The sequence below is a fragment of the Lottia gigantea genome (genome assembly GCF_000327385.1).
Source record: "Lottia gigantea unplaced genomic scaffold LOTGIsca_36, whole genome shotgun sequence".
Lineage (NCBI taxonomy): Eukaryota > Metazoa > Mollusca > Gastropoda > Lottiidae > Lottia > Lottia gigantea.
The window spans coordinates 661,887-688,399 of NW_008709220.1; the positions used below are offsets into that span (position 1 = coordinate 661,887).

Below are 26,513 nucleotides of genomic sequence, written 5' to 3' on the forward strand. Positions count from 1 at the left end.
AATCTGAAAACAAAACTTGAAAATTAAACCATTATCATGTATTTAGTATAATTTTCTAATTAGTTTAAATCATTTTTTATACTAATTATTCTCATTTCTAAAAACTTACTTTAATTAACAATTTCAACTTTTTTCAATTTTAACATATTTTTGTCTTGTCTTTATAATATTTAATGTATGTCTTCTGCTTATTTTCTGTTTCCATAACAACAGCACTAAATAGATTTTTATCATGTGACACTCTCATGTTTCCGCAATCTGTGTGTCATGTGTCAGCGCCCTCTACACCATCTATGGGCACGTCACACCTCCGTAAACCAGGTTAGGTTTGTTTTATCTCCTTCAGGTTCAGGGTAGTTATTATAGAAAATTTAATTTGACCAGTTTATAATTTAGCCCTTCAACATACAAACATTGTAAAAATAATAAAATATTCTGTGGGTGGAAAATGTAAAAGTTTGGGTTTATTATATTTTGCCTATTAAAGAACATCATGTTGGATTTATAAGAAGATTTATAAGAAGATTTATAAGAAGATTTATAAGAAGATTTTGCTATTTATTTTGTAGTTAATTTTATAATCAGTAGAATAGTGAAGCAAAGTAAAAAGTACTGATTAGTGACTATTCAAAACATAAACAAGAGCTGTCCACTTTATTTTGAGGTAGAATAATTAATTATTGAATTGCAGAAGAGTAGGATGTAAAACTCCATTTATTTCATTTCATTTAGTAATTGAATTAGGCTGAATTATATAGGTCAGTTGTCTGAATTATATAGGTCAGTTGTCTGAATTATATAGGTCAGTTGTCTGAATTATATAGGTCAGTTGTCTGAAGATCGCATAACATGATTGTAATACTACCTGAATACAGGGGCGTATCAAGAAAATGCCTGAGCAGGGGGCCAAAAATGAGTTGTCCCTCGGAGGCCAGGGGACTGTGACTGGCCCCCCAGAAGCCAACAGACCTGAGATGAATTTGGAGCATCTAGAGGACTTAATTTTCACTTCAAGACAAAAAAAAAAGACCTATCACCTCAAGGGGGAGGCCATAGTTTAAGGGCCCCTCCCCCTAAATACACTACCGCCTAATATAAAGTAAACTGCTGGTGTTTATGTTTTGAATAAGAACTAGAAGTATACAATAGTAAATGCTCCGTTCTGATAGTAGTATTAGTTTTTTTGGTTTCAGTAGAAGAATCAGCCTCCTACATTATATTTCAGGGTAAAAGCATGCACAGAAACAGGAACTCAATTTTTTATGGGCAGCTGTCAAATAAATTTTGATAAAAAAAAAATGGAAAATTTGGGGTTACTTTTCCTGTGCTTGTAGCTATTTGCTGGTTTCCCATTTTGGTCCAGTGGATTTTCTCTTTTCTTATGAAGTCTATTTTTGCTTCTGTACTTAACATAATTTCTTCTCTTTCTATTCAAGGCTTAACTCACAAACGAATTGGATCAGATGAGACTAATCGTATCTCCATAGCAACATCAAGTCATATAGGTCAAGGACCTTTTCACCATGTAAGGTCGTATCCGGGGGTATTAAACCAAGTTGCAGGTGGGTCGATAGCTCAATCACCACCAGCTCGATCCATTTCCCATCCTGCTCAGGCTTCGGATCCCACTCCAGTTCCTATCAGATCTACATCCTGGACAACGCCACCTCGTGGAGTTCCCGCCTCTCATAGCCACGCAGGTACTTACACTTCAATATTAACAAAAAGCTTAATGCTTTTATACTTTGCTCTCCAAACTCCAAACTAAAATATACCAATTTAAACTACATGTATGGTCGTACACATCAACAGATATTGCAGATTAACTACATATAAAAACACATTGGTGGCTTATTTAGCTTCAAAGGATGGGTTAATTTGTGTTATGAACATCGCTTTCAGTGGCTTGAATAAGGTCTATCAGTCGTTGAAAATACCTGTCTCTCTAGCACACTCTCTGAAATACATGTATTCTAATTATCTACACATAAGGTAAAGAAAGATAACAAGTCAATGGCAGCTTCCACTATATTATTGTATTGCTTTATATAGCTTTATTCCCTTTCATTGGTCCTTGAGTTGTTGGCAGTACCTTTTACTCAGGAAAACTCTCTGAATTCAAATTATAACTACACATAAGGTGGAGAGATATCACTTTGCTGCATTATATAGCTTCATTCCCTTTCATTGGTTCTTGAGAATACCTGTTGCTTTACCCTATCACTGTCGCTCTGTGGAATAATTTGATTGCTATCTGGTGGACGATTACTTGCCTTTGGTTGATAGAAAAGAGAATATGACTGTTTTCTTTTGTTTGGTGTGGGTTAATGTTAAAGATATTTTTGGCTGTTTTTCCAGATATTAACCCTATTGGTACTGGTCAGCCAGCTGCTGTCAGTGGTCAAGGCAACAACCCAGCCTTCAACAATATGATGCACATGGTATACCTATCTATTGACCATCCTCTACAGGTGAGACTGGATAGCTTAAGGTGTGGGCATATGAATGGTCTTGGTCGAAGATTTTTGTCGCCGACTAGAGTCTCATCAAAATTTTCACCAACTGGCAAGGAGACAAAAATCTTGAGTCAGTCGTTTTCCACCATGTCAATAATCACGTGCAGAGCATGCAATTGAAAGGAAAATGAATCTGATTGAATGTTGACGGTCTGTCTTGCAGACCTCTATATTGTGGGGTAGGGGTTGGGGTTTTGAAATATGCTCCGTGAGTCCTTCAATCTACCTGTTGTTTTACATTATCACTGAGGTATGCCATTCTGTTGATTATGTCATTCGGTAGTGTTTTGGTTTGACCATCCCCTACAGGTGAGACAGGGCAGCTTGTATTGTGGGGTGGGGATTGGGTTGGGGTTTTAATACTGTATATGGACTAGAGCAGTTACATAAATCAGGCCCTTTTTTGGACAGTTGATGTTAATTTGGGGTACAATCTATAGCTCAATCGACTAGACTGAAAATTTCTGTCTGTTGTTCCTGGGCTCCTATTTAGGCATGTGTTAAAATTGGGAAATTATTGATCAAAGCTGTAAGTAAGGATGGATTATTCAGTTACACTCAGCTTTATACTGTCTTACTATTTAAAGCTTGAAATTATATCAGGACTTATTTTTGATACAGAATTATAGGTATTATCGATGAGAGTGATTAAAATTTCTGTTTGTTGGTCGTGTGTTAAGATGTGGTGATCTTGAATAAGACAGCTATCCTAATTATTCCAGTTGACCTAGGTCTAAATGGGTACCAATAATCTGAATATCTAGTTTTAAACTGTTTTACGGACTGATCTCTTAAAATCTACTGTCCTATCAGGAATAATTTTGTGTGTAGATTTCTAGAGAATGCTGATATTATTCTCTTTTATTGTGTTTCAGCCTCTGGCGCCGTTTCCAGACAGTCCTGAATCCATGGCTATTTATGAAGAACATTGTAATGTAAGTATTTAATTGTTTTGGTCATAATTTCTCAATTGATCATGTTAAAGATGGCTTCTTAAAGGGAAATTGAACTAAAATAACAACCAGCAGGTGCTAGGTACTAAAATCCAAGTTTATACTGAAATGAACATGACACAATCCTTAAGCAACTAAAGTTGGACTTGGACTCGAGGATTTACTGACCCAGGTTGACTGCAGAGTTAAAAGTCCGAGGTCAACTCTGTTTGTGTTTACACGAAGACAGTCTGCTAGGTCTCAGTTTCAGTGAAGCCTGGGCAACCAATGACCTGGCTGTAGCCATCTATCGGCATAAACTGAGTGAAGACTGGAATCGGCAACTCCAGTGCGGCCCCTGAGTCGACTATCAGAGTTTTCGACATGTGAACAACTGCCCCCGGGCTGACTCTTGGTGGACCCGAGGATTTTACTCTTGAGTAAATGGCCCTTAAGAGACAGATGGAATGATTGTTGTATCTTATAGGGCCTGAATTTATGTCTGGTACATAGTTGGACTATGGTCACAGACTCCCTGGGATTCCTCATGCCAGAGACTGTTCATTGATCACCTTTTACAGTTGATAGAAACAGATCACACACAGTGAAAGTCTTGATTAATTATAAGATTCTGTTTTAATATTTCTATTTCTATTTGTATTTTCTAGCTAATGAAAGAATATGTAAGAGAAAGAACAGAAATGGCTTTATTAGTCCAGAGAAAGTAAGTTATAGTTTACATTATTTATTGCCAAATTCAGGATTTATTGAAAAATCTTATTTGTAGGAAAAACACAATTCCATCGACAATCAACCAGAACAAATCCAAAAACTCAAAAACATTTTTGCTCTTTATAACATCTAATATTATTAGTTTGGTCAAAACACATAGAGCTAGTACAAGCAATATTCAAATTTAGAGCCTGAACAATTCAGAATATTATAAACAATGTTAACAGTCAATAAGCAAATATTGTACAATTATTGAAGAAACAGAAAAAAACCTTCCAAATATACAAGTAATCTTATCTTCATCTGATTGGTCAATCAATAAATTTGAATTAAAACACATTTTTATTATCCAATAGGATTTCTGTATTTCCTAATTTCTGAATTTATCTGACCCAAACAAATGTAGACCAAAGTCATATTCAAATTTCAATGCATAAAACAGAATAAGAAAAAAACAAGTCTGCGGATAAAATTACATTTTGTTTTATGATTACAATGGGAAACTGATTCTGTTGTTTTATTATTCTTTCTTATTGTTTTATTTTATAAAAATTGATTAGAAAATGAACCATATTGCTAGAGAATTTGAATATATTTTTTATGATTTAGTTTGTTTACATATACAATGTAATATTTCTCACATTTTTACTTTGAAAGTAGGGGAAATACGTCGCTTTTGAAAATGGAATGAAATGAAATATGGGCAATGCCATACAGGGTGCAATGATGGATGTTTTTCCAAGACAGTGGCATTAGTCTGCTCTTTACCGATTTTTTAATGTTGAGGATCTTTAACATGCACAGTCTGTAGTAAACAGGGCCTCAGTTTATTGTCCCATGCGAATGACTAGACACTATTTCCATGTCAGCCCATCTTGACAGCATCACCTCACTTTTGAAATGATGACCAAACTTAAGAAGTGTATTTTTTTTTCAAGTTTGTATGTTATCAACCCAAATTTGCAGCATTTGAACCAGAATTTCCCTATGGCTATTTAAAAAGCATCTTTAAATAACTTTTAATTTTTCCCTTAATAAATTATCAAACACAAAATAAAAACCAGCTCCACAAGAGACGATATTTTAAAGATTTTGTTTTGTTTTAGATTTGTATATAATTTGAATTATTTTTAGACATGAGTTAATAAAACAATGTGAACGAGAAGAATTGACCAATCAGAGCAGTAGTAGAGTTGCAGACGAATATCAACAATTATCATCAGAGAATGTGAGTTATCTCCCTTTATTCATTCTTTCTCTATTTAAAATGATAACAAATTTGAAAAGTGGGTGGAGGGGGCAAACACGGGTCAGCCCCTTTTCTGTGAGGGTGCATGGCTGACAGATGTCCAAATCGGCATACTTGGTTTAAGTGGAACCTTATGTGCGATTTTAATTCTGAAAAGTGATCTGTATGGCTGAATATGAAATCTTTCAATTGAATGTATTGACATCAATATCAAGTTTTTGTATATTTTCTGTTTCTTAGCCAAACCATTTGTTTGAAAAGGAAAAAAAAGGGGGTCATCTGTTGTCTTAACAATTGATTAAAATAAAATTAATTAGGAAGGTTTAACTCTCAGTGGATTTTACTCAATGAAATGAAGTTTTATGTTGGACTGTTCTTTACCATATTGAGATAATGAATATAAACAAAGTTTTACGTCTGTCTGTATTTCACTGGTCCTGGCTAATAAAGATGTACTGGGTTTATAAAATACCAAAATAATGTTATTAGATATGTAGACTGTCTTAAAGCATCTTGCCCTGTGATTGGGAGTAGGTCAGTAAATCTAGGCGTGTCTGTCTCAAGCTTTGTATGTCAAGGATCCCTTAAAAGGAGTTATCATATGTTTCTGTTGGAAAATATGGTCATTGCACACAACATGACATTTCCAATCTGCATTAACCCAAACAGAATCTTAAAATTAAGATTTATTTAAGTTAACCTAATCAGGAACAGAACCCCCCCCCCCCCCCCCCCCTCCTCCTATTTGATTTTAAAGCTGGTTGTATATAATAAACTTTTACCCCCCTAGTAAAATGGCTTGCACCCCAATTGTACCCCCCACTCTGTTTTTAACAAACCAAAATGCACCAAATCAAATTAATTTTTAGAAAATTTTCTAAGAACCTTCTCAGACACTCCAAGAGAGGTTTGCGACTAGGAGTCAAAATGCCGCATTTTGAATTCAGCCTCGGAAGGATGACACCGCCACTGATAACAAAGAAAACACAGACTTGACGTGTGATTGGTAGGATATGTTGATTTTGTAGATACACATTTTAGGACCAGTCAGTTATTATTGAAGACATAATCTTAAATTGTAATTCAGATATCAACAAGCGGAATTAAAATACGTTGATATAAAAATTATAATATTCGTAAATAAATCAAATGGATTGATGTTGATGTTAATGTTTTTAATTCAATCTTAAAGTGTGAATAGACGAGTGCGGGGTACGGTGCGGAATTATCGATATAAACGAAAATAGAAGAGACCAATCGTGTTCACTTCTTCTATATTGGTCCGTATCGATTATTCCGCAACGTACACCGCACTGGACACCGGACATCCTCTATTTGCGGCTTTATCCAGACATTGATCTACATAGATATTGACAAATTTAGGTAGTTCCTAATCAAGTCAGGTGTCAAAAAAAATATAGTCACAATCGAATTCTGATGCTATCTTCCTTGCTAATAAAACAATATCAATAGACTTAACCACTGAAACTATTTTAAGATAAGTTTTAAAAAAACTGACCCCTTTTGATAATATAACTGTAGAAATATTTAAAACAGAACCTGAAACATGTTGTTACTCACTGTGCACCTTCAGACAGTTATATGTTGCTATTTCGTAAATAGGTCGGAGTGTGGAATCACACGAACATTGTTGGTGACCGATTTTTGTCGCCGGCTTGAATCTTAAGTAAAATGTCACGTGTGCGTGCACATCCACTACATGATTATCGCGTGGCCTACACGAGGAGACAAAAATCTCCAGTCAATTGTTTTCCACCTTGTCGATAATCACGTGCGGAGCATGCAATTGAAGGGAAAATGAATTTGATTGGATGGTGATCTGTCTTGCAGACGATAAAAAAAAGTCGGAGACAATTATCAAACTTGTGTCTGATTATAAATATTATATAATGAACAATCTCTGACCAAGACAGCACGTGTTCCTGCACCTTTACGATATCAAACCAATCAAATTCATTTTCCTTTCTATTGCTTGATCCGCACGAGATTGTCGACATAGTGGAAAACGATCGACTGGAGAGTTTTTGTCTCATGTACCTGCATCCGATATCTGTAAGGGGTAAACTACTGTCGCCATATCCTGTCCAAATTACTCGCATTGCACATCACGTGATGTTTGTCTGAGAGTTTTTTCTGCGAGCCTTCGCGAGAGAACTGTCAGTACTCCTTCCATTTGAGAGTAAATTTTATTGCGAGTATCAGAGAGTTTGTGCTATCAACTAACGTGAGAAACTTTCAAGTGTCCTTCCACCTGAGAGACAAATTACATTTGCGAGTTGCTCGTGGGCAGCTGGTGCGAGTTGCACGACATCTTGCCAGTTTGATTTACAACTTCCGATTGGAAAATGTTGTTGTCCAAGAAAAAACGGCTATAATTATAATCGATGGAAAGACAAACAGAGAAAAAGAGTACACAATGTCTTTTTGTACCGATTCAGCCAAGTTCTTCCATGCATCGTTCTTTTTCTGCCGGTCTCGAAACTCAGTCGATTGAACATCCCAAAGCACAGGACGAGTTTCATATTCTGTGATGAGGCGCTCAATCTCTTCACGCGTCCATTCCGTACGTTTCGACATATATCAGACTCCAAGAATTGTGAAAAATATGATGGGCCTGTTTATAAAAAGCTGACACTGTTCTATTCTTTGAGAGCACTCTCAAACAGAAATATGTTTGTAGCAGACCCCCTTCCACTTGACAGAAAATCACTCGCCGCGGTTCTATCGACAGCTGAGTTCGGATGCCTGATATTTTATAGGAGACCCCCTTCAGAGAAACCGCTCTCGGCAGTTCTATCGAGAGTTGGTTGCGACTGTCCAACAGTTTCTCGCAAAATACCTTCCACTCGCGAGTTACTCAAGTGGACGCCGGCTTTAGTTGTGTTGTAACACCTACAGCTGCAATCATCTCTTATACCTTGATTGCTATAGCCAGCTTTCTTGTATCACAGAGTTTGTAGATGTCGCAATTTATGTGGATTGGCACAAACACTTTGAAAAAACAAACTCTGTTGTCTTGAGCTGGGGCTTTATGGTTTAGGCCAAAGGACTTAATGGGCCACCATATTTTCACCAGAGACCGTAAAAATATGGTAAGAAAAAACGAAAGAAAGAAATAAATTCCAAAAGAGAGTATCTCTTATAAAACCTTATACCAGCAAACAGCTGTCAGATGCGGTAATAGAGGCAGATGTTCCGAACCAGATTTGACAATCTCTCACGTCAACGATATTGCAGAGCAATCAATCCTGATTTTTGAAAATTTTCTTGGTTAAGGGGATCGCTTTCAACAATCATGATAAAGCGAGTTTCGTATGCCGTCAACGAGAATGCTGGAGAATTAAGGAGATCAATCCTAATTATTCAAATTCGCGTTCGCTAACGTTAATAGCCTACGGCACCCGGATTATAATAAAATGATGAATTTTCTCAGTCCCCAAATTCTCAGTTTCCATTTACTTCCCTGTCCTTAAACCATACCCTTGTTCTCACTCCAGAAATCACAAAGTCTCGAAACTTGAAACTGCCATGGGTTGGAGAATATAAGATCAATCGATAGGTATAAAGAGCTGGGAACATAATGTCAAGTGTTTAACAAACAGACGATAAAATCAGTTACAAATAATCAATTTAAATCGTTGACACTGCACAAAATATTTAATAAACTCCGGAACTATTTCATTACCATCCCGCATAAAATAATTACAGCCCCGCACAAAACAATTAAAATGGCTGAGAAAATAATTACAGTTGTGAAGTAAATGAGAAAGTCCAATAAAACGAGGGTTTGTCAAGGAGGAGGCAGTCGGGTTGAAGTAATTGGGAATAACGACTTTCATTTATTGATATATTTCCGATTAACTTCCGCCATGTTGACCGCCGGTCAGCAATCGTCATTTATCTTGCTGCGACCTTGACGTGACCTCTAATTGTTTTTACAGTGTTCCTCAGCGACATTTGGTACCAACAATGAATTAGTTTACGTGAATTACTATTTTTATATTACGAAATAGAACACAATACCACTTACTACTCTTGTGTATTTACCAGGCTGAAAAATGAACATAAACTACAGGGGTGAAACCAAAGGGAGGCACAGGGGTTTAAACGTACTGGTTCTTGGCCAAACCTATTGGCATCGATCTTCTTGGATTATCCGTACAACTGGATCTACTGGAATATTGGGGAAAGATAATTTACGTGAGGTCACCTAGCCATGATTTATCAGCCAATGGCGAGACAGAAAAAATAAAAAAAAAATTTCTACTTTCATTGCCAAAATTGCGTAAGATGCATTCTCCGCCTTCCCTTTAAGTTTGAGATACCAGACAAAAGGGCAATAGAACAGAGAATACTTGGCACCTGAACATTTTACATCTAGGTCACGTGACCAGATTTTGACAAATGAGAGATGACAGGCTTGAATAAAATGGCGGGATGTCAACAGGATGGCTGCCTCCAGGGAGCACGTCTTGTCGCTAAGGTAATTTTAACCCTGGCTTTATACACAGCTGGCCATGAATAATGGATAAAACATTTAACACTGTTGTATTTAAAATTCTTACGCCACATCATATTTGTGCATTTGTGTCCCGGGAGTAGCTAAGTTAGACTTTTTCTAGTCTCGCGACGATGTGTGGGTATTTTTCTAGAATTCTCTTTATCTATTACAACTGTAAATCACAGTATTGTGTTGAGATCAGTGATGTTTCTAATGGGGGGGGGGTGGGGGGGGGTGCTTTGACAGTTATGTGGCCTCTTCCACCTAATGATCATTTAAGATCATGATCATTTATCTGATTGAGATAGTAAATCTTTGTCTGTAGGAATGTTAAAGAATGCACTGTGGGCTCTTAGATTGATATCCCTGGCACTAGTGAATAGTGAACTTATATACCGTGTGTCCTTAAATTAAGAATCTCTAAGGTGCTTTAAAATGAAATGAATGGAGTTTTACGTCCTACTTTTCTGCACCATGTGGAATGATGAAGACGGACAACGCCACGCAGGGTGCAATGAGGGAAATGTTGCCAGGACAGTGGTATTAGCCTGCTCTTTTTCGATTTTCAACTCGAGGGATCTTTCACTTGCACAGCCTGTAGCACACGGGGCCTCGGTTTATTGTCCCATCCGTACGACGAGGCGCTCTTCCATGTCAGTCAGACACCCTTACCTCACTGACAGTTGGAAACTGGGTTGAAAAATCCGACGGTATTATATCGACCTATATCAGGTTTGAACCCTGAAGCTTCAGGTTAGCGAACAAGCGTCTAACTCACTGAGCCACCGCGGCTCCCTAAAGTGCTTTAAAGTAGTCACCAGGCTGGATTGTTCAGAAGGACAAGTAATATATCCAGAGGGATAAAGGTGTTGTAGTTGTAGTAATGAAATTGGTCTGTTGTCAGTAGGAGGCGATCCATTTTTCAGGGGGATGGCCTAATTTGCCCACTGTAAATACGGCCTGGTAGTCACATTTCAATATTTCACCCCGAAAAAAACATTGTTGAAGCTGACACAACTAGAATAACTGAAGTGAAAACTTTTCTCTAAGAATGAATGGGGACAGTTTGGTCTATTAATAATTTCGGTGACCAACACAACATCTGAATTAGAATAAATGCTTTCAGTTCCATCCAGGATTAAGATATTACTTCGCCTCGTTTTAAACAGATTTATCCCGACTAAAAACTGTCTGAAGGTCACCAATTATCACCAATTCTTAATTAGAACCCAATTTAAACCAGCTATATTGAATTATATCGTCGCTTACCCGTCCATCAAACCAACACTTCTTTTTAAAAATAACACATTTCCAAGAAATTAGTCTGTCGTTACGACTAGTCCGAATTATCGTCATTATTCAATGGGAATTTACCGTCTGTTGCGGAGAATTGAATTGGTTGAAATAGGCGGGAAAAATCTACGTTGACAGGCGTTGGGTTTGGTTATTTATTGCTTAATAGATGTGGTGTCCGTACGAGCAATCGCTGTAGCGTCCATCTATTTAGCAGGTTATCACAATGAACTTTTTCGGTGGTCAGAATGTATTGGCTAAATACCACATACACCTTATAAAAATAATGAATGTGAACTCTCTGAAAAGGTTGAGTTGGAATTATGCTCATTTGTTAAGGCAATATGATTATGTGTTCCGGAAAGGAAAAGACCTCCATTTACAAAGGCTATTAGTGTCAATAAATATGTCGACTTTCACGTATATGGTCGAAAGAACTAGCCATAGGTGACTTGAGCAAAATAGGAGTAATTTATTGAACATGCCAATGTGGTTTTATGTGTGTTAATACAGTGGTGCGAAATATCCCCATAAAACATGACCAAGTTATTCTGACCCTATTCCAGCCGACATTTGTCAAAATATCTTTCAGAGGCTGGAATGGAGGCAGATGGTAAAGGTTACTACACAAAAACATTTTATCCAAATTATCGTGATTATTTTAATTTTGTTTTATTTTGGTCAATTAGACTGACGCATCATTTATTAATTTTAAGGCTTCTGGAATCCAGGGAGATGAAAAAGAACTTTTGTTCTGACCAAAAGATCAGCATAAACTTTCATTTTTTCTCGGCAAATAGGTTGTTTAAAGGTTACCATGATGTCTCTAGAGCCTCACTATAGAATCTTTGTTACTTCCTCCTAACGAACCAATCAAATAGCAGTATTTTTTAATCTTGTAAACGACAACAGAAGACATTGGTGTTCATTAAAATGGTGCAAACGAGTCTCGTGTGACAGATTGACTGGAACATAAAAGCAATTCTCTGATCTAGGAAACCATGTATAATACCATTCTTTAATCGTCAGCCTACGACCAGAATCATACAGATGAACCCATAGCCTAGTTTTACATTCATGTTTCAATGTCAGTGATAATCAGTCGGGCGCTTGTGAACTCAATTAGAATCATGGCTCACTGATTCGTGTGTTTGAAACCATAACACAAACCTTGCTTGATTAAAAAGTCTCAGATTATTTAAAAAGGGGTATGCACCAGCTTCAAAATAACAAAAATTGTTACAAAACCATGTCTCCGTTTGGTACATAGATAGGCTACATCAATGTTCGTAAATTGTGGATGATTCGTGGTTTTCAGTACAGTTTCTAGGAAACATCAAGTGAAGGGTCGAGTAGGGGCCACAAAATTACCCAGGGGAACCACAAACCCGGGCCGGCCTCTTTAGATGATTCAAATTATAAATGAATTGAGAATGCAAAAACTATAAGTACTGCCGATTCGAACCGCAACACGAAACCCAAATCAAACAGTTTGGAATCATTACTAGCAGCCAATGAACGTTTGATGTGAGGAGGTATATCAATGAAAATGAGAAAGTATTTTATATTGAAAAGAGGTATCAGGTGTCTCGAAGATTTATGGAATAGGAGACATACTCTGAAAAATGTCGATAGTCGATACTGAAATATTCTGAATTAAGCCTCATAACACCTGATCAGACTACATGTTGATAAACAGAATGCCTATCAACCCTACTGTATCAAAATCCAGTAGGTATTTAGAATTCTTTCACGTGATATATTATTTGACAGACGACAGTGAACAGAAGGCGAGAAAGTTATCTAGCAGAGAGTCAAACCTGATTCTGTTAATTCAGATAAGTTCAGTGTTTCTAGGTCTCTCAACTTTTAGTGTAATACTGACAATCAGAGGCGGCAAAATTCTTCAAGTGCAGACGATTTGGACAGTTACAAATCCACATACTAATTCCGGTTGATCCGTTTTCATGCAGACCGGAATTAAGAGGGCTTTTTAGTGTATCTCGGCCATTTATGGTTCCTATCGGCTATATTCTTTTCCGTAAAATATCTGTGGTTCCTTTAATTACAGAAATGCTTAACCGTATATGACGTCACATCCAAAAGCTGCTAATAACAATAAAGGCCATTGCAATAGCTACGTCGCGAGACGCTTAACGTTATTGCAATTTCTGATGGAAAGTTGGAATAGTGCAAACCATTGAAATCAATGTCCCCGATATACAATAAAAGGTAAGAAGCCTCTTCAGAACCCCCATTTAAACAAAAAAAAAAAAACAGCCTACTAGAAATGTGCCAAGTCATCATTTTGATTCTGTATTTCCACCCATTTTGGAAAATGAAGCGGAAAATAAAGTGCAGATTACCGTATGGGTCATGATGACCTCCCATTGAAAAGATCAAATGCTTCCTGGAAAATACAGTCTGACCGTTAGAAAAGGAACAGGGTTAACTGCCATCACAGGGTTAACTGCTATCACAGGGTTAACTGCTATCACAGGGTTAACTATCATTACCATCAAGATCGAAGGAGTTTCTTGTATATTTGGAGGCTTTTAAAAGAAAAAAATTGATCGTTTGTTTGCGACAAGCAGGAATTTTGGAAGAAAAATGGATCGGCACCATTTGTACTTGTACTATTAAAGACACTTTGCTAGGAGCTAACTCCTTTTCACCTACAAGGAAACCGTGCGCTTTTTTGGTAAATGGAGGCTTGCACCGGAGCAGAAAAGTTACTTGTACCATTTAAGACACCTCCTTAACGGTAAACCCCTTTCACCTTTATAGAGACAGTGCATGTCTTGCAGAAATGAAGGCTTTATTGAGAAGCGATTGTGGAAAATGGATCTGAACATTGATCCTTACAAAGGAACCAGTGGGGCTTCCAAAAAGGTGGGGGGCGGAGGAAAGCCCTAATGTTTTTACAATTGAGAGAATAGTTGTCAAATTGCATTAGTGCAGAATTTAAGACCTTTAATTGAAATCTCCCCCCCCCCCCCCCCTTTGTTTTAGAATAGATTTGAAGTCCCGATCCAAAGTTCTGTAGCCGCCATTGCAAGGAACAGCTAACGTCTCGTAGAATTTGAAGACGTCAGAATGACGGTTGAGAAAGGTTGATTTTATTGAAATTCTCCAATCAAGAATCTGATTTTAAAGCAGTAAACCAATAAAATGAAGGTTGATAAGAAAATGGCGCAAAATCTACTCAAGATAATTACCTAGATTTCTGCTTAATCCGCCATCTTCTATTCAACGACACGTTTCATTTATTAAACTTAAACCCTACTCTCGTCTGCTTCAAACATTCTCCCGCCATTTCTCTTTCTTCTCAACTTCAATCAATTTCTACTTTCGCTTTAGTTACACGATTCGGGTTCGTCAGTACAATCGGCTTGTGGGAATTCTGACTGTTAATCAGAAGAAAAATGGCTAACAGCCAAAGTTGTACATGTTCGGACGAGATTTTCCAGTAAAAAATAATTCCATTATAACATAAAATAAATTAAAGCTGTGGTTTGGCCCACGCCTGTCAGAAACTTCATAAAGTCCATAAAATGAAAAAAGTTAAAGTACAACACTAATGTATCAGTCTTACTTCTTACTCTCTTCACCTATTATGTAACAATGGTTTAAGTTTTTCGGACAGTGGTCGGATAATTTTCGAGTAAAAACCAGTTGTTGCTCAAATCAAAGGTGTTCAGTGGTTGTTTGCCTGAAAAAAGTACCTGAGAACATAATTGATAGGGATGTACAGAGACTCTTTGAGAACCTTTCAAGATAATTGGATTGGCAATTTTCTGGGGTTGATTTGGGTCTTGAATATATGCAGATAGTCTTCAGAAGTACTAGAAAGTTATGAAAATCGCTTAATTAAATAATTCCTGAAAGAAGGAATTTCATTTCCTATATTATCATATAGGCCTAAATCTTTTTTATATATGACAGAGTCTCATGCAAAGACGTTTTAACTTTCTAACGTGGACAATTCTGGACACACATTTTTTGGAAGACTTGAATTTCGACGGTGTGCTGCGAAGATTATTACTGTTTTGCTTGGCTAAAAAATTCCCGTTTCTGAGTAGTAGCCTATTTTGTTATTGATATTTCAATTCATTCGAAAATGATTGCCAAATTTCAATTTAGAAAACATTGTAGTCAGAGTGCAACTGTTACTGATGGACTCTTTACTCTTTGTTCATTATGAAGTTACTTGTAGATACGCGAATTGCCATGAAATATTACAGAAATGGAGGTATCAATACCAAAATGAAAATATCCTACGACCCAAAAGCACTTATTACTACAAACTGCAGTCAATTGTCTTTGGTGTCTTTCATCTATTACGGATCATTGCGTTCATTAGAGAAACCTCGCTGGTTGAGATTGAAAGTAAAATCTCCCGCCTTATCGCTATCAGACGACAATGACGGTTAAAGTTTACAATCGACAGAAAGCTTACAGTAGAGAATCACACCATTTGATGTTGAAATCAGCAATTAGATAAATTAATTGAAGAGCAGTGAACCCAGTCAACTTGCAAATTATATTCCAAATGTGTAAAGTAGAAATTCAAACTGGGCTAACATCAAAATAACATGAAACTGACTCAATTATCACGGGGACTAATTGAACCAAATCTCCATAACCCCACCCCCATGATAAAAAGTCAATTTCCAGTGGCTCAACAAGTTTCCCGGGAGGTACCTTAGTTCACTGGTCAGCAGATCCATCGCAAATTATCGGCGAACATCGCGTAACTGTCGCTTAAAGATGGGTTCCCTTATTTTCACTTATGAAAATGAAAATGCTAATACTATATAAGTAGAAAGTAGATGTGTTCTAATGACTTAGAAAAATACCAGTTTGTCTCACATGTCCAAAATTAATTCATAATTAGCTGAATTAGAAGAGAATTACCAGCAAAATTACAATGAGTGGCCGATCAAGAAAGGTCAAAAATTATTTTTGTGTTTATCCAGACTGTACGTACATGGACATTTATTATTGGTTTAATTCTATGCAATAAGAACATAATGATTTGATTAAGATTACAATATGATAAAGGAGCTTCATAATTGCAACTAAGCACATCGCTTCTAAATCCTACTTACCTAGTTATTATTGAAGCGTGCGCAAATTCAAACGTTTTTGGTACTTGAAGCCTACCGGTTAAAGAATGAGCTCGGAGGCAATGTTTTCTACCAGGATAGTCATTTGCCTATTGGTGTGTAATACAAATACCAAAATGATTTTTTTTATTGACTTAGTTTTCGATAACAAACAGATATACCACCATTTTACAAGATTTTTTTCTCTTATAAAGATTTTTTATATTTTAGTTACTGGTGGGTCAAGACACCGACAGCCAGTCCGTGTTAAAAACTTCGCCAAAATCACGTTTTCACATCTTCACAAAATTACTTTTTCTTTGTCCAATCGTTTGAAACATCGCTACTTTTTTTCCTACACTAATATTCTAATTCCCAATACTAAAGATCTGTGAGTACTGCAAGCTACAGAACTGTCGAGGTTAAAGTTGGTATTAGTTTTTAGATTTCAGTTATAATCGAAAATAGCATGGAAGCAGAAAGTAGTTTAGTTCTAAAGCTGCCAGTTAATGGGATTAACATATTTAAACTGGTTTGTTTTAAGAAATTAAATCGACGCTGATTTGTGAAATATTCGTATAAAAGGCTCCTTGAATATGACCAACATTATTAAAGGTCTTAACAGTGGTGTTCCTAATTTCATTTGGTATAGGGGCTGGAAACCCATCAGAAACGATTAAGTAAGAAACCATTTAATTGATAACTAGAAATGACACGAAAATCGCAAAACAAATTTGCGAGTATGTCACTAAACTTTGTGGGTCCAGAAAGCATCCTATCTGGGCCACATTTCTCTTACGATCAACTTTATTGTAAAATGGTATTACTCAGTGTAAAGTTCCACAGTTATAACTAATACTTTTCTTAAGATTTGTTTTTGATCTCATGCTCAGTGGCAGAGCCGCCCCCCCCCCCTCGCAGGCCCGAAGGCCAGTTTTTCGGGCAAGGCATTAAAAAAAAATTTTTTTTGAACGGCCCGATTTTTTTTTTTTGGGAATTTAAAAATGAAATCATATCTTTGCCCGAATATCCTAAATTAAACTGAATACTTGTGGATCTCCTAAGAGGGGTAGTATAGTGTGTTCCAGAAAGAGTGAAAACACTCTGCCAATAACAATAGTGTTTCTCTTGAAGAGTTTGCAAAACTCTCATAACTCAGATATATATATGGGTGGCCTGATATTAAGATATGATTAATCACAGATGTATATCGATTTTTAAAATTTAAATTTGAAGATAATTTGTAAAAAGTTTCCGTCTACAACTTTAAAGTAAAAGTAATATGATTAGGTTCACCCTGTAGATCAATAAAACCTCAGTAATTATCAAAATAATCTTGCAAAATATTTGTAATATGACATGTTTTATTTCTGGTTTAAACCCATATCGCTACATTTTGTTTTTTATTTTATCAGCTAAAGTTGACCGTCTACCACGGGCGCAGGTTTGGAGACATTGTCGTTGAAAACACGCCGCATTTTAGATAAAAAAAAAACGCATGAAGTAACGATCTGAAGCGCAAAACGAAACAAGAAATCCAAATTGACACTTTGGCAATTCATTCGTAACAGCAAATGAAATTTACACATTGGGCTAGTATATCAATAAAGAAAGCCATGTTATATACAAACTCCCTCGCAGCAACCATGATGTTTAACGTTCACAGCTCGCAGCACACAGATCATCGTTTTTTATCCATTGTCATCGACTATGTGTTTTCATTTTCGTCACAAAATTCACCAACTGGAGTAAACCAAGTTTAAAAAAGAAGGTTCTATTTTCCACAACTAGCGTAGACCACAGTCTATCAAGGGCGTAAGATGGATCTAGTGTATGGTGGTTATACTATTTACAACATATATTCATATTATTAACCAAGTAAGCTATATTCACAGCTCACATAATATACCTATAATCAAAAAATAAAATACTTTAAACGACAAGGCTCTTTTTTCACGCCCTGCGATATGCATTACATAAGAGAAGAAAAAAGGTGAAATAAGGGTATTATTCTTGACCTCTGCCAATATCGAAGCGGGTTATAATTGATAGCTGTGTATTGTCATTTAAAACCTAACAAAACGGAATGAAATTACAGCGGAATGGTATCTATATGTCGTGTGGCTTCCTATAGTAGGCGGAATAAAGCCTTTTCATCCGACAGATAAACTAGATGCGGAGATCCAGACATTTAATACAACCAGTAACATTTCCGGTCTGGAAACACCCGACTATCTTCGCCGACAATTAAATTCCTTTTATCGCGTGATCACGGATCATAACCGAGATTTTACGAGATATTTAACCACTGGAAATCGGCTGAATCAAGAAATTGAAATTAATTTTAGATTCCGGTAAAAATAAACGTCTTTCTATATGACCCACAGAACAGCATAGAACGTAAATAATATCGACTTACAGAGCATTCCGACCCGAGACAAGTGTCATTTTATTTGTAAGCTTGACAAAATTCTGAACACAAAAAATAACTAGATTGTGCTAATTGGTGGTATTTATTTTGTATATGGACATGATGGAGCCGTATTCCTGTAAGATTGATAAAACGATATATCACGTTCGCTTTATATTCAGAGGCAGTGGGTCCATTCATTATGCAGCTTTTTTGGTCTAATATTGGGATCAAATACCCCTTATACCAATCATCTGTTCAGATGGAGGATTTTATGTGTGAAATTCGAACATGAGACGCGGCATGCCAAATATGTTGTCCAACAGGCTAGCACAATGGAAGTTTTAGGTGACCAGAATTGTTATAAACTAGCGAGCACAATGGAAGTTTTAGACTAGCTAGCACAATGGAAGTTTTAGGTGACCAGAATTGGTTTAGACTAGCGAGCACAATGGAAGTTTTAGGTGACCAGAATTGGTTTAGACTAGCGAGCACAATGGAAGTTTTAGGTGACCAGAATTGGTTTAGACTAGCGAGCACAATGGTAGTTTTAGGTGACCAGAATTGGTTTAGACTAGCGAGCACAATAGAAGTTTTAGACTAGCTAGCACAATGGAAGTTTTAGACTAGCTAGCACAATGGAAGTTTTAGGTGACCAGAATTGGTTTAGACTAGCGAGCACAATGGAAGTTTTAGGTGACCAGAATTGGTTTAGACTAGCGAGCACAATGGTAGATTTAGGTGACCAGAATTGGTTTAGACTAGCGAGCACAATGGAAGTTTTAGGTGACCAGAATTGTTATAAACTAGCGAGCACAATGGAAGTTTTAGGTGACCAGAATTGTTATAAACTAGCTAGCACAATGGAAGTTTTCTGTGACCAGAATTGTTATAAACTAGCGAGCACAATGGAAGTTTTAGGTGACCAGAATTGTTATAAACTAGCTAGCACAATGGAAGTTTTCTGTGACCAGAATTGTTATAAACTAGCGAGCACAATGGAAGTTTTAGGTGACCAGAATTGTTATAAACTAGCTAGCACAATGTTTAGACTAGCGAGCACAATGGAAGTTTTAGGTGACTAGAATTGTTATAAACTAGCTAGCACAATGGAAGTTTTAGGTGACCAGAATTGTTATAAACTAGCTAGCACAATGGAAGTTTTAGGTGACCAGAATTGTTATAAACTAGCTAGCACAATGTTTAGACTAGCGAGCACAATGGAAGTTTTAGGTGACTAGAATTGTTATAAACTAGCTAGCACAATGGAAGTTTTAGGTGACCAGAATTGTTATAAACTAGCTAGCACAATGGAAGTTTTAGGTGACTAGAATTGTTATAAACTAGCGAGCACAATGGAAGTTTTAGGTGACCAGAATTGTTATAAACTAGCTAGCACAATGGAAGTTTTAGGTGACCAGAATTGTTATAAACTAGCTAGCACAATGGAAGTTTTAGGTGACCAGAATTGTTATAAACTAGCTAGCACAATGGTAGTTTTCTGTGACCAAAATTGTTTTAAACTAGCTAACACAATGGTAGTTTTCTGTGACCAGAATTGTTTTAAACTAGCTAACACAATGGTAGTTATATGTGACCAAAATTGTTATAAACTAGCTAGCACAATGGAAGTTTTATGTGACCAAAATTGTTTTAAACTAGCTAGCACAATGGAAGTTTTATGTGACCAAAATTGTTTTAAACTAGCTAACCCAATGGTAGTTTTCTGTGACCAGAATTGTTATAAACTAGCTAGCACAATGGTAGTTTTATGTGACCAGAATTGTTATAAACTAGCGAGCACAATGGAAGTTTTATGTGACCAGAATTGTTATAAACTAGCTAGCACAATGGTAGTTTTCTGTGACCAGAATTGGTTTAGACTAGCGAGCACAATGGGAATTTTCTGTGACCAGAATTGGTTTAGACTAGCGAGCACAATGGGAGTTTTCTGTGACCAGAATTGGTTTAGACTAGCGAGCACAATGCAAGTTTTCTGTGACCAGAATTGTTTTAGACTAGCGAGCACAGTTGAAGTTTTCTGTGACCAGAATTGTTATAAACTAGCGAGCACAAAGGTAGTTTTCTGTGACCAGAATTGTTATAAACTAGCTAGCACAATGGTAGATTTCTGTGACCAGAATTGGTTTAGACTAGCGAGCACAATGGTAGTTTTCTATGACCAGAATTGTTTTAGACTAGCGAGCACAGTTGAAGTTTTCTGTGACCAGAATTGTTATAAACTAGCGAGCACAAAGGTAGTTTTCTGTGACCAGAATTGTTATAAACTAGCGAGCACAATGGTAGTTTTCTGTGACCAGAATTGTTTTAGATTAGCGAGCACTATGGAAGTTTTCTGTGAACAGAATTGTTTTAGACTAGCGAGCACAATGGTAGTTTTCTGTGAACAGAATTATTTTAGACTAGCGAGGGCAATGGTAATTTTCTATGACCAGAATTGGTTTAGACTAGCGAGCACAATGGTAGTTTGCTGTGACCAGAATTGTTTTAGACTAGCGAGCACAGTTGAAGTTTTCTGTGACCAGAATTGTTATAAACTAGCGAGCACAAAGGTAGTTTTCTGTGACCAGAATTGTTATAAACTAGCGAGCACAATGGTAGATTTCTGTGACCAGAATTGTTTTAAACTAGCGAGCACAATGGTAGTTTTCTGTGACTAGAATTGTTATAAACTAGCGAGCACAATGGTAGATTTCTGTGACCAGAATTGTTATAAACTAGCGAGCACAATGGTAGGTTTCTGTGACCAGAATTGTTATAAACTAGCGAGCACAATGGTAGTTTTCTGTGACCAGAATTGTTTTAGACTAGCGAGCGCAATGGTAGTTTTCTGTGAACAGAATTGTTATAAACTAGCGAGCACAAAGGTAGATTTCTGTGACCAGAATTGTTATAAACTAGCGAGCACAATGGTAGTTTTCTGTGACCAGAATTGATTTAGACTAGCGAGCACAATGGACGTTTTCTGTGAACAGAATTGTTATAAACTAGCGAGCACAATGGAAGTTTTCTGTGACCAGAATTGGTTTAGACTAGCGAGTTCAATGGAAGTTTTCTGTGACCAGAATTGTTATAAACTAGCTAGCACAATGGTAGTTTTCTGTGACCAGAATTGTTATAAACTAGCGAGCACAATGGTAGTTTTCTGCGACCAGAATTAGTTTAGACTAGCGAGCACAATGGTAGTTTTCTGCGACCAGAATTAGTTTAGACTAGCGAGCACAATGGGAGTTTTCTGTGACCAGAATTGTTATAGACCAGCGAGCACAATGGTAGTTTTCTGTGACCAGAATTGGTTTAGACTAGCGAGCACAATGGAAGTTTTCTGTGACCAGAATTGTTATAGACTAGCGAGCACAATGGTAGTTTTCTGTGACCAGAATTGGTTTAGACTAGCGAGCACAATGGTAGTTTTCTATGACCAGAATTGGTTTAGACTAGCGAGCGCAGTGGTAGTTTTCTCTGACCAGAATTGTTATAGACTAGCGAGCGCAATGGTAGTTTTCTGTGACCAGAATTGTTTTAGACTAGCGAGCGCAATGGTAGTTTTCTATGACTAGAATTGGTTTAGACTAGCGAGCACAATGGTAGTTTTCTGTGACCAGAATTGTTATGGACTAACGAGCACAATGGAAGTTTTCTGTGACCAGAATTGGTTTAGACTAGCGAGCACAATGGGAGTTTTCTGTGACCAGAATTGTTATGGACTAACGAGCACAATGGAAGTTTTCTGTGACCAGAATTGGTTTAGACTAGCGAGCACAATGGGAGTTTTCTGTGACCAAAATTGTTTTAGACTAACGAGCACAATGGTAGTTTTCTCTGACCAGAATTGGTTTAGACTAGCGAGCGCATTGGTAGTTTTCTGTGACCAGAATTGTTTTAGAGTAGCGAGTACAATCGAAGTTTTCTGTTATCAGACATGTTTTAAACAAGCTAACACAATGGTAGTTTTCTGTGACCAGAATTGGTTTAGACTAGCGAGCACAATGGTAGTTTTCTGTGACCAGAATTGGTTTAGACTAGCGAGTACAATGGAAGTTTTCTGTGACCAGAATTGTTATAAACTAGCGAGCACAATGGTAGGTTTCTGTGACCAGAATTGTTATAAACTAGCAAGCACAATGGTAGTTTTCTGTGAACAGAATTGGTTTAAACTAGCGAGAACAATGGTAGTTTTCTGTGACCAGAATTGTTATATACTAGCGAGCACAATGGTAGGTTTCTGTGACCAGAATTGTTATAAACTAGCGAGCACAATGGTAGTTTTCTGTGACTAGAATTGTTATAAACTAGCGAGCACAATGGTAGTTTTCTGTGAACAGAATTGGTTTAAACTAGCGAGAACAATGGAAGTTTTCTGTGACCAGAATTGTTATAAACTAGCAAGCACAATGGTAGTTTTCTGTGAACAGAATTGTTATAAACTAGCGAGAACAATGGTAGTTTTCTGTGACTAGAATTGTTATAAACTAGCAAGCACAATGGTAGTTTTCTGTGAACAGAATTGGTTTAAACTAGCGAGCACAATGGAAGTTTTCTGTGAACAGAATTGTTATAAACTAGCGAGCACAATGGTAGTTTTCTGTGAACAGAATTGGTTTAAACTAGCGAGAACAATGGTAGTTTTCTGTGAACAGAATTGTTTAAACTAGCGAGCACAATGGTAGTTTTCTGTGACCAGAATTGTTTTAGATTAGCGAGAACAATGAAAGTTTTCTGTGAACAGAATTGGTTTAAACTAGCGAGAACAATGGAAGTTTTCTGTGAACAGAATTGGTTTAAACTAGCTAACACAATGGAAGTTTTCTCTGACCAGAATTGTTGTGTCCAAATAGCGAATACAATGGTACAATCCGTTGAGAAAATCTCTTATTCCTTGTAAAAATTGCAGCATCACAAAGTTCCTTCTAAAAAAATTGTTGGGGTAGCTTCTTTAACATGTAGAAAAAATGGTCTGAAACCCGTTAAAGATGTTGCTGTAACCTTACCAAGAACTCAGCAAGTTACATCAAATACAGTAAAAGCTATACCATGTTTCATGAGAAACGAGGTCAGAAAGCCATGAATATTTATGAGATGTTAAAAGATCATCTTAATGTTTATATTTCTTTTTATCGGGTTAAAACGTTTTCTTTTTGAGTGGAATTTGAACGTTCTGAAAAAACAAGAAACCAAGTACGAACGATCCGAACCACAGAATCGACACCCGAAATCCAAAATGACAGTTTTGTAGCAGCTAATGAACTTTTCACATGGGGAAGTATATCAATCATAAATGAGGGAGTATTTTATAATGAAAAATGATTTCAAGCGTTCAGCAGAGTAAGTATTTCGTGGAGCCACATCCGCCATTGCTTCTCAATATTACACAAAATAGGTAACGAAATGTGTATATGGATGCTTCGCTTAAAATGTAGGCGTACTATCGACTGGAAATTACAGTTTTGTGTCAAATTGCGGACATTAGACGTGGCTATAAAAATTTAAGAAATTAATGAAATGAAATTGTATTCTACTTCCTTCTATTCTATAGCCGATAGGGCTATTGAGAACGGGTTAAACCATGTAGTATGCAATGAGGAAAATTCGCCATCGAACATCCAATCATAGATAAATCAAAATGATACAGATCTAAAATAACCATTAACAATTTTTAATTAGGTTATTAAAAACGGGTTTAACCATGCAGTGTGCAACGGGGAAAATAAGTCAGAGTATTCAGCCATATACAATCAATATGATACAGATCTAATATAACTATTAAGGATTTTTAAATAGGTTATTTCAAAGCAATTATTCAGTTCGTGATTCTAATAAAACTCAATTTAAACCAATACATATTTCAATAATAACTTGACACTCGATTAATCAAGCCGTTAATTAACTGTGATTTGTAGCTGCGATCAATCAAGTATTTTAATCGTTTTCCATGATGCGGACATTTGTAATTTAGTTAGCTATAAATCTAGTTATTAAGATCACGTGATAGATGTTATACGATAACGACAGTAAGGTCCACTGTCTCAACAAGATAAACCTAATTTAATGCTTCCTTCACTTCTTTAATCAAGTTCTGAGATTAGCTAGAGTTGTCTGCCCTTGATCAGTACACCATTACCACCATTAGACGATACCAACAGATAGTTGTGGCGCAAAAGAATTTGTTTGAGAAATTGGATTGATTTGGTGTATTTTGACACATATTTTGGGTTAAAGATTATAAGAATCGTATTTACAAATTTGTCAAAAAATGGGGTGGGGGTACAAACCATTTTCCGTCACTGCCAACAGACACGTACGGTCTTTTATTCTGTACTTTATAGTGCTATAGAAGATTGACAGTGTTTGTATGTGTAATTGAATTTCATATCTTAATTTTGTGCTCTGGACTTGACCAATGACTCAGACTGGCAGCATGATGCAAAACGAATAAGGGGGTTTACGGCTACTACAGAATGAGCTGATGAAAATATTGTAGTCAGATATAGTTCCGGGTTTTAAAGACCAGTCAACACGCTCAATGTTTGGTAAGAAAGATAAGATCTACCCTGCCTTGTCTGAAAGTTGATGAGAAGTGACAGAGCAAGTGTACAGTACTAACACCGACTTTGGTCGTGAAACAATTACGTTATTATAAATGTTGATGCTATATGATCTGGAAGGAAGGGTATACCTGACACAGAAAGCGAAACCACATGAAATAGAATAATAGCTGGTCGTAATATAAAACTGTACATACTAGCTGGTCGCAGTTGATATCGGAGTACATGTATAGAAATATAATACATGATTATATATATTCACTATTAAAATCAATTGTAGAGTGATATGGAAATACCACTGTTAAAATAGTGCTCAATGCATCAATTGTAGAGAGATATAGAAATACCACTGTTAAAATAGTGTCCAATACATCAATTGTAGAGCGATATAGAAATACCACTGTTAAAATAGTGTCCAATACATCAATTGTAGAGCGATATAGAAATACCACTGTTAAAATAGTGCTTAATACATCAATTGTAGAGCAATATAGAAATACCTCTGTTAAAATAGCGCTCAATACATCAATTGTAGAAAGATATAGAAATACCACTGTTAAAATAGTGCTCAATACATCACTTTTAAAACAGTGCTCAGTACAGTTGTAGAGCGATATTTTTGTTATATTTGTAAAATATAATAATTCATGTATATAATATGATAGCTGGTCACGGTTAATGAACTTGGTATATATTGGTTATTATATTATTTTATATATTGTTAATAATCTCCTATCAATTATTAACTAACCTGATCCTCGGGTTTGGTTTGTAAATAAATCATGATGTCAAGTGAAGACAGAGGTGGAAATTTGGTGAGGTTTTTAAGACATTAGAGATTTGTGTTTGAATACATTTGAATTTGTAGATTTGGTTGTTTGTTTTGCATTTCATCAATCAAGTATTCACCCACGTGTTGGTCAGACCATCCACATCAACCGACCAACAGGAAGTGAAATATGGCTCGAACTTCGGCATTGCTAACATTTTGGATTATTAATTTTCAAAAAACGTAACGAAACTATTGAATTTTGAGCGATATTTCAAACGTATTCATTATGTGAAGTGTTTTCATCTCTTCTTAAAACGATAGAATTTGCGTAGTGGTTATTCTCTGACATAAATCATGTCATTTTCAACAGCGGTTGGCAGACCCTTCTTCGTATGTTTCTATGAAAGTTGTAT

General features: G+C 36.5%; 3 protein-coding genes across 3 annotated transcripts; all 3 read left to right on the top strand.

The window, feature by feature from the left end:
- Nucleotides 1-19,400: 19,400 nt before the first annotated feature.
- On the top strand, nucleotides 19,401-19,847 carry LOTGIDRAFT_162822 (hypothetical protein; the record flags this gene model as incomplete). The annotated part of the gene is made up of 1 exon (XM_009058848.1): nucleotides 19,401-19,847. The coding sequence occupies one exon, from the start codon at nucleotides 19,401-19,403 to the stop codon at nucleotides 19,845-19,847; it is 447 nt and encodes a 148-aa protein (XP_009057096.1).
- A 270-nt stretch (nucleotides 19,848-20,117) lies between these two features.
- LOTGIDRAFT_162823 (hypothetical protein) lies at nucleotides 20,118-21,443 on the top strand (the record flags this gene model as incomplete). The annotated part of the gene is made up of 1 exon (XM_009058849.1): nucleotides 20,118-21,443. One exon carries the CDS (start codon nucleotides 20,118-20,120, stop codon nucleotides 21,441-21,443), a length of 1,326 nt encoding a protein of 441 aa, XP_009057097.1.
- A 924-nt stretch (nucleotides 21,444-22,367) lies between these two features.
- LOTGIDRAFT_162824 (hypothetical protein) lies at nucleotides 22,368-24,346 on the top strand (the record flags this gene model as incomplete). Its single annotated transcript, XM_009058850.1, has 3 exons — nucleotides 22,368-23,000; nucleotides 23,678-23,836; nucleotides 24,320-24,346. 3 exons carry the CDS (start codon nucleotides 22,368-22,370, stop codon nucleotides 24,344-24,346), a joined length of 819 nt encoding a protein of 272 aa, XP_009057098.1.
- Nucleotides 24,347-26,513: the final 2,167 nt, after the last annotated feature.